General features: G+C 34.9%; 1 protein-coding gene across 8 annotated transcripts; it reads left to right on the top strand.

The window, feature by feature from the left end:
• Positions 1–4,020: 4,020 nt before the first annotated feature.
• On the top strand, positions 4,021–11,843 carry LOC100267149 (uncharacterized). Of its 8 annotated transcripts, none has more exons than XM_010655078.3 (12): positions 4,166–4,365; positions 5,125–5,285; positions 5,700–5,881; positions 6,006–6,246; positions 6,373–6,605; positions 6,713–6,784; positions 7,572–7,896; positions 7,981–8,180; positions 9,484–9,560; positions 10,560–10,661; positions 11,216–11,402; positions 11,516–11,843. In XM_010655078.3, coding segments are annotated over exons 1-12 (1,872 nt in total). In that variant the 5' UTR covers positions 4,166–4,363; the 3' UTR covers positions 11,606–11,843. The 8 variants fall into 8 exon arrangements, 7 of the variants coding, with proteins under 7 accessions (XP_002264808.1, XP_010653378.1, XP_010653380.1 ...); XM_059738945.1 differs by lacking the exon at positions 4,166–4,365 and adding an exon at positions 4,466–4,509; XM_002264772.4 differs by lacking the exon at positions 4,166–4,365 and adding an exon at positions 4,021–4,150 and having other exon boundaries at positions 6,006–6,605.
• The last annotated feature ends 1,638 nt before the right edge of the window (positions 11,844–13,481 follow it).

The raw sequence follows: 13,481 nt of genomic DNA, 5'->3' as shown, positions 1-13,481 counted from the left end.
TGTTGTACTATGAAAGCACCCAATAAAGTTAAATATTAGCAAATGTGTTTTCAAAGAATCATCAAACAAATTCCTAGGATTCCTTGTCATGTAGAAGGATATCAAAGCTAACTCATATCAAAATTAAGCAATTAGAAATGTCATCATTGACCATGACCAAGGATTTTCAAAGACTCATAGGGCACCTCATTGCCTTGAAAGATTCATTGCATGAGTGATTAACCATTGTTAGCCCATCCTAGTGTTATTAAAAAAGGAATGCACCTTGGAAGGGTTAATGCTAACCAAACAAACTTCAAAGAACTCAATCATTATGTAACCATACCTTCCATTCTAGTCACACCTAGACCAGGTGACATCCTATTAATGTATTTAGTTATGCCCCCCCCTATGTCCTAGTTGAAGGAAAATCAAAGGGGAACTAGAGATAGGTATATAACTCCAACAAAGCCCTAATAGATGTTGAAACCCAATACAAACCCATTGAACAATTAGCCTTATCACTACACAAATTCGCTAAAAGGTTAAGACCATATTTTCAAGCTCACAATATTAAAGTAGTAACCAAGTGACCGCTACGAATAGTCATCTCCAAACTTGATTTATTAGGATGAATGACAAAATGATTAGTGGAATTAAGTGAATTCGATATATGGTATATGACACTAATTTCTTCAAAAGTATGGGTTGTTTTTGTCGTTATGTTTAACTTCACAAATAAGCAAAGTTCAATTATTGTGGAAAATTCTAGCTTGAATGACAGAGTATGAAGACTATACACAAATAGGTTTTCTACCATAACTTATACTAAAATACGAGTTTATCTCATACTATCTGATAGAGTAAAATTGAAATAGGTCATTTTGTTGAGCTTTAAGGCCATAAACAATGAAGTTGAATATGAAGTATTATTGACTAAGCTTTGACTTACCCAAAACATATGGGTCAAAGAACTAGAGATACAAAACAATTCACTATCGGTAATAAGACATGTAACTAGATCCTGCGAAGCACAATAACCACCCATAAAGAAATATTTGCATAAGATTATGATAGAAATGCATTAGTTCAAAGAAATTACTCTCACCTAAATACCAAGACTGCTTAATTAAGAGTCATATACCCTAGCCACAAGAGCTTTTAGTAAAACCCTTCTAGAAGAAGAAATTCCCTTGAAGTTCATTAAAGCTCCAACATTAGTAAACATCCAAACATCAACATTGTCTACACAAGGGGGCTTAGGGTGAATAGCATTATACATATGATATCTCCAAGACAATGTTGTCTTTGCGAACTAGAAAGAAGCTAAAAAAAAAAAAGGAAGAAGTACAACACTATATACTTTAATCAAATAAGAGTTCTAAAAATGTTCCTACATGGGATCATACCTTCTCTACCTCATCAAACAAAAAACAAAATATGTTCTAATAAAAATACACAAAGGAATTTGTGGATGACACATAGGAGGTAAAAAAATGGCACATTGAGAATTAATACAAAGAATACTACTAATGAACCATGTATAGAGATGCTCAAAAGGATGTCGAAATATGTGACAAATGCCAATGATTCACCTCAATGCCACAATTGGCTTTTGAGAAACTATCTATGCCAGTTACTTCATGGATATTCACCCAATGAGGATTAAATATGATCTAGCCATTGCTAATCATTTCTTGCCAAAAGAAATTTGTACTAACTGCCATAAATTTTATAAAATTTGGAAGCCTATGCCCACATGAAGAGAAATGAGGTGCGCAAATTTTAAGGCAAAACATCATATGCTAATTCAATAATACCCGAACACTAATTATTAATAATAGTATCCAATTTGATTACAAAGAACTTAAGAGTCTATGCAATGATATTAAAACAATCAACATTTACTCTACCTCATAGCATATACCCAAGGAAATGGATGAGCAAAGGCTACCAATAAAATATTATTAAATTTCCTTAAGAAAAATTTGGCAAAGTTGAAAAGAAATTAGATATAAAGAATTGTTGACCACACTTTGGGCATATAGGGCAAACTAGTGAGAAGCCACTAGAGAAAGTGTGTGTGCCCTAACCCGGAGAACTAAAGTCAATACAAGAAAAGTAACATTTAGTAACAAGATTTTTAGTTGCACATTCATTTTTACCATTAATGCTCTAGTTTTAGTGACAAATATATATTGTTGTTATTGAAAGTATTACCATGTTAGCATGCTATAATAACAAAGGAACATATTTACCATTTATACATAATTATGGCTAAAAATACTTCTTTAACAATAATGTAAAATTGTAGTAAAATTGTAGTAAAATTGTAGTATGTGTGAATATATATATATATATATATATATATATATATATATATATATATATATATAGATAGATATAATGGTGATAAATAATTATTACTAAATTTTATCATTTAGTGACAACTTTGTACCTTCTATGACAATTACAATTTGAAATAGTGCCAACAAGTATTATCACTAAAAACACACTTTTACTTATAAAGAAAATCTTGTAGCTAAAATTGTAATAATTAAAAATAAGATTTTAAAGTGGCGGCTACCACATTTAGTGACAACACAATACCATGGCAACCAAAATATTGTCACTAAATCATTTAGCAACAACTTTTAAAATATTATTTGCAACTTTATACTTAACTAAAAGCCTAATTTCTTGTAGTGGATCATCATTCCCATTGAAATTAGTTTGCTAACACTTAGAGACATAGCTACCCTTATTAATTTTGGATTAGAATTAGACTTAAAGAAAGAAAAAAGGTATCCACCTCATGAGCCAATGCTTTTAGAATCAAATTGATCATTGAACTAAAAATAATATTGGTTCACGGTTTAATGGTTGACCCAATTTAATACTGCAGTTATTTTTTTTCTGTGTATAAACAAACAATCCCTTCTTCTATCTCTTTCAAACCATTCAAGAAATTAAGTTCCACTTTTTAGTCATTAAATTATCTTTGGTCTATATATGACTATATAAGTAAGCATACCGACTAATTTTTAAGGTAAAATTTTTCATTGTAGTTATCCTCATCTCTATGTGGTATATATATTCTCCTCAATAAAATAAAATTTTTATCTCTCTTTCTCTTTTATTAAAAATTTCTTCATCAAAATTGTTGTTATCATTTTTTTCGTCATCTCATCATCTAAAGCTTGTTGGTCTTTCACTCTTACAAAAAAATTTGGTTATATTCTTGTTGTTTTGCGATCTTTTCCCTTCCTCTAAATCTCACCAAACAATTAGAGTGTATTGTTGCTTTTTATGCTAAATTATTATCATTTTATGATTTTTTTTTTAAAAAAACTTTTCTAAATCTTACCAAACAATCAAACTGAACTTTGTCTATCACTACTTTTTACGTAAAATTGTTATCATTTTGTGACTTTTTATTAATCTTTCTGTAAATTTCACCAAATAGTTGGAATTTTGGTCTTTCGCTAGCAAAAGCTGATAAAGTTTCTTCCTTTAAATAATTAACTGCTCTTTTTACTTATTTGCTTGAATTGCTTTTATTATCGATCATCGTTTCTAAAAATTTCAAAAAAATAAGGTTACATTTTCACTTCTTGTTATATAATTTTTTTTGTCACTTGATTTAGTGTTTCTAGTAAGTGTTTTCTATCAAAACAAACAAATCCATAAACTTAGCATATCCTAAAAAATTTATGATTTTTTTTTCTCCCTCCTATAGAGAAATTTTGAAAAAATAAAATAAAAAAAATCCGTGCCATCTCTTGAAGCAAGAAATCACAATAGTCCACCCTAAAGTAAAGATAACCTTCAAGTTGAGGGGACCTAAAAGGTAAAATGTTTATCACTTTTTGAGTTGCTTTTGATGCAAGTATATAATTGTGCTTAATTCTTGCCATATATCCACATTATTCAAACTATCAAATTCTTTTAATAAATTGATATTATTTGAAATAAATATATCAATTTGAAAGAGTAAAGCTAAAGATATCAATTTTCATTTTTTTTATTATCAAATGTACATTGAGGTGGGTCTATGGGGAAATTAATTAGAGGAGTGTTTAAAAGGAAGATAAAATAACTCTATCAGAGAGATGCACTGAAACGTACAAGCACATGGCAGCGAGGGAGCCACCAAAACGCGCCCAGCGTGGTCTGTTCCACTCCTTCTCCATTTAGTTTAACTTTTTTCAGTTGATCAGACATAAAAAAACGTCCCATCCTATTTCGCGCTTCTGGACAGTCTGGTTTCAGAGTAACCATTTCTCACCCTTCGCTCTCTATAAGTTTTCCCTCTGTACAACCCTCTGATGCTTTCTCTATAGAACTCTGTAGTCAATCACTCCATCTTCTCTTCACAATAGAAATGTGAACACTCTTATCTGAACCTGATGAACTTGATTTTGCTTGTTAGTCGCGTAGTTGTTCGTTTATTTTTCGTATTTTAGGGCTTTTTTTGGCATTTGATTGTGGGCATAGCGGAATGAGATTGCGTGATTTCTTCTCACTTCTGTATGCAGTTTTTGGTCTTATTCTGGGAAATAATCTCTAATTCAATGTTATTTGTTTCCTGCTTATTCATCGCGTGTGATGATGCTCTGAGTCTTTTTAGTTTGGGTTCATTTTTTTGTGTTGTTGCTTTTGGATATCTGGGTTTTGTGAGTAAGAAAATGCTGGGAATCATTGGTAATTTTTTTTTTTAATTCTTTGTTTATAGGTATATAGGAATTCTTTTTGTATTGAAGTAGTCTGGTATGGGCTAATGTGGTTGACCATTTATTGATGTTCTTCTTTTTCCTAGAAGTGTAATTCAATTAGAAATATGTTTTTCCTTCTACTGTTTGAACTTCTAAAACTATTACTAAAGCTTGATAGTGGATCAGGATCATATTTGATGAATGGAATTTGGAAGAATTTGTTAGAGATTTTCTTGTTATTGTAGGTTCTTTTTTTGTTTTTCTTTTTTTTTTTCAAAGGGAAAATATCATTTATATGCGACTTTTTACAAGAATTAAAATTTTCAAAATGACTTTCATTATGTATATTAACATAAGGCTTTGTTTGTATCTTGGAATTTATGAGGGAAAAAAAAAATTAGGGATCTCATTGTCTTTTGTTTGATTACAGGATGGTCTTAGGGAGGAAAGCTGATGGAAGTTCACCTTTTACTGCAAGCCTATCGAATAGTTCCATAAGCGCTAGAAACTTGAGGAAGGGTCACCTTGGTGGAGTCATATTTGGCTGCAAGAACAGCACCATAAAAGAATGTCTTTTTAAACAACTCTTTGGTCAGTCTACTTTTTCATTTGCATGTTAAGCAACTTGCATATGTCATTTGATCTTTTTCATATTTTGATTGTCACTTTTGCTCTTGTATCATACTAAATGATTGAAGTTAAATTAACAATCTACTCATAAATCATAGTTTAGGAATAATAGTATGCACTAGCATATTGTGCTTTCTTGTAATCCATATAATATTGACTCTATAACTTAAGCATTTTCATCTCCATGTCGGAATTCTTTTGGTTGGCCTAAAAGAAATTTAATCTATTTATATGATTTGAGCTTCTCATTCAATAATGTTTCAACCTATAATCTATATTACTTTGCAAGGAACGTGACGATTACAGTATTTGTTTTTTTGCTTGTTTTGGCTCCAAGAACTCATGTTTGGTTTTTTTTGCCCTGAAAATTTTCAGGTTTACCAGCTCAACATTTTTTATATGTAAAGAATGTTGATCCTGGTTTGCCACTGTTTCTATTCAACTACAGTGATAGGAAATTGCATGGAATATTTGAAGCTGCTAGTCCTGGTCAAATGAACATCAATCCATATGGATGGACAACAGATGGTGCGGAGAGAACACTCTATCCTGCACAGGTATTATATGAAGTTATCTCTGACATGGCCTAATTATTTTTCATTTCTGTGATTATGTTAGAGGCATGCTTGGTTATGTTTAAGAAAGATTCTAGCACTAAACATCTGATGTTTCTTCATGAAGGTTCAGATCCGTGTCCGGCTACAATGCCAACCACTACCTGAAGAGCAATTTAGACCAATTATTGCAGATAACTACTACAGTCAGAGCCATTTCTGGTTTGAGCTGGACCATGCTCAAGCAAGTAAGTTGATCTCCTTATTATCATCTCGAGCAGTTGCTCCAAGTGCTTCTGTGCCACAAAATTCTGCAGCATGGAGGACTCTGTTCCGACCTCTGCCTCTATGCAACAAGAAAGAGGAAGGTGAAGACTCTAAGCCACCTTCAAAGATTGATTCTGCTCATTCTGATCAGTTAGATAGGAAATTGGGTTCTTCAGATGTTGCTCCATGTTTAGATGAAAGCAATTTACCCCTTGAAGCTTCCTCAGATAAACAGGTGGTGGAAAATGATGAGAAGGGCCTTATACTTTTAAAACTTCAGGAATTGGTTCTTAATCGAGAATATAAGGACTCATCTTCATCGAGCTATGTAGAAGATTCTGCTGTTGTGAATGATTCACATTTGGATGACAAAGGTCTTGTAAAGGAACAAATGGTTTTAGAAGACAGGAATGAAGATAGTCCGGTTTCTTCATCTGATTTTCACCCTGTCATTGCACAGGTAGTTGAGAAAGTCACTTGTCCACTGGTCTTTGACTTCCTGGGGCGTTTCTGATAGATTTGTTATATTTCCATCTGTTTTGATATTATTATTCTTTTGTGTTACAGTTGATCAGGGAAGAGCTAAAGGGTTTCAAAGCAGAATATATTCAAAGGATGAGTTACATGGAGCAGAGGCTGGTGCTTGTCATATTATTAATCTTAGAGTTTTCAATTTCCTTAAGTCCTTTTCTTATGCTGTTTGCTGGTCGTTTCAACAAAGTTAAATTGGAACATGCACCAAAATTTCCTTGGATTTTTATTTTTTGCATGGCATTCTTGATGCATTTTGACCTGCATTATACTTCCTTTTATTTAGGAATCATATTTGGCTCCCTAAGGGTGCCATATACCTAAAATACGAATGCATCTTCCTATATTGAAATGGGCCTTCTTCCCGAATCAACTATGAGATATGTATGGGTTTATTTGTTTGGTTTCATGGACTGCATAAATGATAGGTTAGCTTTCTTTCAACTAGTCTTTGCTAAAAAATTTAACTGGTCCCCCTCACACCACCAACCTGCCTCCTAGGAACTTAGCATAGATTCATAGAGGGTTGATGCCAGGTTCATAGCTGGTTGTAAAATAGTATCATACCTTGATTCACAGTACTTTGACCTAAAAAGCCAATTACAAATAGTAGGGATGAGGTATGCTGGTTCCATTTCCATTTCTTATATAGTACCTTCCATCATTAGCAATGCCGTATATTGTACAAATAAGAATCCTTAATATTTTGAAATTTCTAAAATTCTGGCTAAAAAAAAAACTAGAGATGATGATTCTCTTGGACCATGTTTGTAAAACATTGTGGAACTATAGATTGATTGTGGACAGTGATGCATCCCTGGTTTTTTTTTCCCTCTAAATAATATCATTCTTCCTTTCCATGATTTGGATGAAACCTTTTATGTTGGCGTTTCAGGCTGATGCAGAGAAAGAAATTCAACAATTAAAAGAGCATTGTATGATGTTGGAATCTATATGTAGTCCCTCCATGTCACTAGTTGATCAAACTGTGAATGAGTCATTTGATGAAATGAATATGGATCCTGATGATTTGATATTCCTAGTGGGTGGATGTGATGGTGAATCATGGTTATCAACTTTGGATTCTTATTCACCTTCTCAGGATATGAAGAAATCTCTTAGTCCTATGACTATGCCTCGTTCTTATGCCTCAGTTGCAGTGTTAAATGGTGAGCTTTACATATTTGGTGGTGGAAATGGTTCTGAGTGGTATGACACAGGTATCGGTTCTTTCTAATTTCTCATTATTTTCAATTGCTTAAAAATAATTTTGTTCTTGACATTTCTGCTTTACTTTTGTGAAGTTGAAGCATACAACCTTGTTAGTAACGAATGGACTTTACGCGCTCCTTTGAATAAGGAAAAAGGAAGCTTAGCTGGTGCCACTTTAAATGGAAAAATATTTGCTCTTGGTGGTGGAAATGGAATTGAATGCTTTTCAGATGTTGATATGTTTGACTTAGATGTTGGACGTTGGATCCCTACACGGTCTATGTTACAAAAGGTAACTCCTACAAATTGCTTAGATTATTTATGCTGTATCAAATTGAAGAATTTGATGGAGGATTTATTGCATAAGGATAAAAGGTTCAAAGTCATATATTTGAGACAAAATAAAGAATTAATACAAAGAATAAGCAGACTAATGTTTTCATTTACTTTCCAACATGAAGGCTTAGCATGAGGCTTTTTACTTGCCTGAAGCTTGTGGCATAAGTTTCAAGGCGTGATGCTGAGAAAATTGTTGCTTGAGAATTTAGTCAGCTCCAAGGTGCTCCAAGATTTTCATTTATTATATTTGAAGAAAAAAATAAACTACTTGTGTTCTTTCTTCAAAGTTCAGGCAACTTTTGAAAGATCTCAAACCTTCCATTTGCAGCTTCCTTTTGGCTGGGCAGTACAAGTGTGTTATTATTGTTGTCGTTTTTCACTGGTAACTCTGTTGATAATAAACCATATTAAGACATTCTCCAGCATGGGGTTTGGGATACAGAGTGTCAGGATTCAAAACGGTCATCTCTACCCATTACTTCTTCTCTGAGCAGTAATAGGGAACCAATTGGGATCAATTAAAATTGGAAATACACTTTATTTTATGATAGTATATAAAAGAATCATTTTGTTCAACCAAAGAATGAGAAAAGTCTATAATTTGCATATTAAGTTGAAAACATATCATCAAACAAGATATTTTAGCACAAGGTGTGATATGCACTTTAAAATGTATGATGTGTTTGGATATTATGATAATGAATGTTGATACATATAAACTGACATGAACTGAAAAAGGAAGTTATTGATGCAAGTTCCACAAACATGAGGAATAATAGGTAAATAAGTATATGAACTTATAAAAAAAAAGAAGGTAAATAAGCATATGCTTTACTGCCAGTACCAAAAGGCCTAGGCTTTTAGTACATTAAAGATTAGCAATTAAGGATGAGAAATCTGTTAAGGCGCCTTTATTCACATGCACATGATTTGCCTATGAAACTGAATTACTTTAAGGATGTGTTTTAGTAAAGTAGTCGTTCTTTTATTTCTTTTTCTTCTTTCTTTTTTGGGTTTGCCCATTTAATAAGTTTCATTTCGTCTTTTCTTTGTTTATTTTTTTGGAGGCATTTGTCTCCTATTACTTTGTCTATCATTTCCAGTTCTTGGGTTTATACACTTGCAAGTGCTTGATTTGTGCCTTATTTCATTTTTAAAATCATTTACTACTTAGCCAACTGGTATAGTTCTTCTCTCTCTCTCTCTCTCGCTCTTTCTCTCTCTTCCTTTCCTATCTTATTTGCTTTTTCCTGCAGAGATTTGCTCTTGGAGCAGCAGAGCTTAATGGTGTGCTGTATGCGGTTGGGGGATATGATGGAAAAGATTATTTGAAGTAAGATGTCAAGCTAATTTTTTTTGTTTTTTGTTTTTTTTTATAGGCAATTCTGATATCAAGCTAATTTTGTATTTTGTTCATCCTCTACACCATCTGTGCATGTATGTACATATATGTATTTACTCTTGCTTTCATGCATGCATTCATAAATGCATAGGGGCTAAATTGAGAATGTTAGGGGGGTTGAGGGTATGTGCTTTGCTATCTAAGTTCATGATACTAGTGCATCAAGCCCAAGATGGCATCCAATCATTTGGTTACTAATTGCTCTATTCTTCTCAAAGGCTTGCAGCCAAGAACAAGTAGCACATGCACTTAACTAATTAAGGTAAAAATATCTAGGATTTTACTATGAGTAGTAATTGGGTGTAACCAAGTACCAAGTAGCGTATAGAGTTGAGTTAAAATGGAAAAAACAGAGAAAGAAAAATAAACAAACAAAAATCGACTCCTATAACAGTAGAACAGTCACAAAGAAGCAGTTCCCTTTCTTTGAGGAGCAGAGAGCAAAAGGTACAGGATAGGAGTTTTTATTTCTCGTGTTATGATCAAGACTCTAGTTTGCTTGTTTAAGCTTTTTAATTTCAACAAGTTAATAAGGATATCAAATCAGAATTAGAGGATAGAAAATGCCAATAGCATTCCCTTTCTAAGTAATACATGCATATGTGCAACAAAATGAATAGAAAGTCCTTTTACAGCTCATCAACTGCATTCACTCATTAATTATGTAGTGGACAAACTGAGCAGTATCTGGTCCAGTAAGTTCTCTGTCCTATAAATTGATGCAGCACTCCTTTCTTTCACACAGGTTGGGAGGCTCATTTCTTTTTCATGTTCTCCATTCAATATCACAAGCTGAAGTAGTCTAAAAGCAAAAACCTGTAACATAGATGGGGAAATAAAGTTCTCATTCAACATAGGTTCCATTTCACACTATATTCTCTCTGGTAATATTGTTCTGAACAATTGACTAAATGTTTTCTGCTTCCACAGTTCTGTTGAAAGACTTGACCCCAGAGAACATTCTTGGACCAGAATTGGAGGGATGAAAACAAAGAGGGGTTCTCACACGGTGGTGGTTTTGAATGAAAAGTTGTAAGTCAATTTCATTCATTTCATTCAGTCAGCAGTACAGTAGCATTCTGTTGATGACCTTGCCTGTGGGGGTCACAGGAAATGTGATTCTGCACTAAATCTGATATGACACTTTCAGATATTGATATGATCAGCCCACATCCTGACCTTGCTCTGCTCAAAGAAGCTATATTTGGTTAAGAAATGCCATCTTTGAATTGAACTTTACCTCTTTTTTAAAACAAAATACTATTTAAATATGATCAGGTGACATGTACTCGCATGTGGAGTCTTCTGCTGCTGGTACTGAATGCCCCAAATAATTTCCCAAAGAATATGAAAACTCTTTCTAGTTATCACTTTGCAGTTGTGATTGTATTGGGGTAGCTCCCAACATATAGAGGCAACCCATCAATCTGAATCTATTAGAGAAAAAGGGAAAATATTGTTTATCACTGAATAGAAGCATAGAGTAAAATATTCTATTTCAAATAATGACAACAGTTGTCTACGACTGTGCCCACTTATCCAGATATCAGCACTAATATAGATTAAGATGGATAATTCTCTTGCAGATATGCTATGGGTGGTTTTGATGGAAATACAATGGTTCCAAGTGTTGAAATATATGATCCTCGTGTTGATTCATGGATGGATGGGGACTCAATGAACCAGTCAAGGGGATATTCAGCTGCTGCCGTTGTTAACAAGTCTATTTATGTAATCGGAGGGGTGGAAGATGGTGAAAATGTTGTTGGCACTGTAAGTTGCTTTTTTGCCATAGTTTCCTTCATGCATAATTTTTATGTGGGTATATCAATCCTACCAGATGATTTTTGTTTTTAATGTTTTTTTTTTCCCAATTACAATGACAGGTTGAACTTTATGAGGAAGGTGAGGGTTGGCGAGTGATAAAGCAGACAGCCATTGGGAAAAGGTGTTTTGCCTCAGCCATAGTTCCATGAGGGAACAATATTTGATATGGTGGCAAATGGGTAGAGGCTTCATGTCGGGCATTTTTTTGTGAAGTCATGGGATGGAAAGCTACCCATGTTCTGCAATTGAGTGGGAACATGGGAGACTAAAATCTTAAATGGCTCTCACTTTTGCCATTTTTGGTAATCCTTGAATCAGCCTTCCCCATTACGTCGCAGCAATGTAAAAGCATTTTGATTTTGGCCATAAAGTAGTATAGTTCTGTCATTTTCATGTTTTCCTCAACTAGACTCCTTTCGGCGAGAGATCTTCTATGCTTGGTGAGCTTAGTTGTTTTCTTTACCCTTCTCAAGAAAAATCTCAGGAGGTGAATTAGAGATTGAGATAGGAAGTGAGTGCAAATGAAAATTTTAGTTCTTTTTAATCGTCTCAAGAAAGTTTGACAGAGAGATGGGAAGGACGGGGCAGATTATGTGGGCATCAGTGTGATTTTATCCTCTCTCCCATTTTTTGGTTTATTTTTTAGGAAGGGTTGTGAAGAAGTGGGCTTGGCAAAATAGTCGAGTTGCATTGATTTTATGGAGAAGCGAGGATTGACTGTAGGAAGAAGAGGCTGGAAGGTTATCCTTTTAGCTATTAATAATGAACTAACAGAGTTGTTGGGACGTCATTTGTTTTTTATCCGGGCAGGGCCGCGGAGTATATTTGGCTCTGTGCCAGTCAAGGGCATCACAGAGTGGCCTCCTCAGGATTCGAACTCAAGACTAAGGTCTTTTTGGTTGCCCTCCTGGTACCATCTAGGCTACTTAAACGTCGGCCTTTTTTGCTCTAGTGCCCAGCCGTACCACCGAACTGTGTCAGTCAGGGGCGTCACAGCCAGAATGGGCCGGACAGTGCAGAGTCTTATGGGGCCATTTGTTTATTTGGCCCTTGGGGGGTGACGTCCCCTGACTGGCATAGTTCGGTAATACGGTTGGGCACCAGAGCAAAAAAGGCCGACGTTTATGTTGAGACGTCATTTGTTTTTGTCCAGGCAGAGCCGCGGAGTATATTTAGCTCTGTGCCAGTCAAGGGCATCATAGAGTGGCCTCCCCAGGATTCGAACTTGGGTCCTGTAGGCCTTAAGGCTTAGGACGTTGCCCTCCTGATACCATCTGGGCTATTAGCTTAGATGGTATCAGGAGGGCAACCAAAAATACCTTAGTCTTGAGTTCGAATCCTGAGGACGTTACCCTCCAAGGGCCAAATAAACAAATGGCCTCATAAAGACTCTGCGTTGTCTGGCCCATTCCGGCTGTGATGCCCCCGTCTAGCACAGTTCGGTGGTACGGTTGGGCACTAGAGCAAAAAATTTTATCCGGAGCCCAGATGGTACCAGGAGGGCAACCAAAAAGACCTTGGTCTTGAGTTCGAATCCTGGGGACCTCACTCTGTGATGCCCCTGACTGGCACAGAGCCAAATATACTCCGCGGCCCTGTCCGGATAAAAAACAAATGATGTCCCAACAGGAGTATTTCAAACTGACCAACCCTAAACGCTACTCTTTAATTGGTCGCTATTTTTAACTTGCTAAATGGTTGGTGAAACAAACAAATTTTGTCACCAGCCATTTTTTTTTTTCCTTTTTGTCTGCGTTGTGTGGTGTTTAGACCCGGCTCTAACAAATGAAGATGAGAGTCGATGCAAAGGGAGAAAACATTGAAAAAAAAAGCCTCACACTTGTATTATTTCCGCATAAATGATTAATAATTATAAGTACACGATATATGTATGGACAAGCGCTCTGTATTATCGTCCGCTAATAGCCTGACATTACATTTATACATGAACATTTAAAGAGGTTACGTCAACAACAGTCCCCACTTACGGACCATTTGCCTACACTGCAGACTTAGAACTGAGTG

Source organism: Vitis vinifera, chromosome 8 (genome assembly GCF_030704535.1).
Source record: "Vitis vinifera cultivar Pinot Noir 40024 chromosome 8, ASM3070453v1".
Taxonomy (NCBI): domain Eukaryota; kingdom Viridiplantae; phylum Streptophyta; class Magnoliopsida; order Vitales; family Vitaceae; genus Vitis; species Vitis vinifera.
Note: the sequence above shows the minus strand (reverse complement) of the source record. Positions and strands in the feature narration are given on the sequence as shown.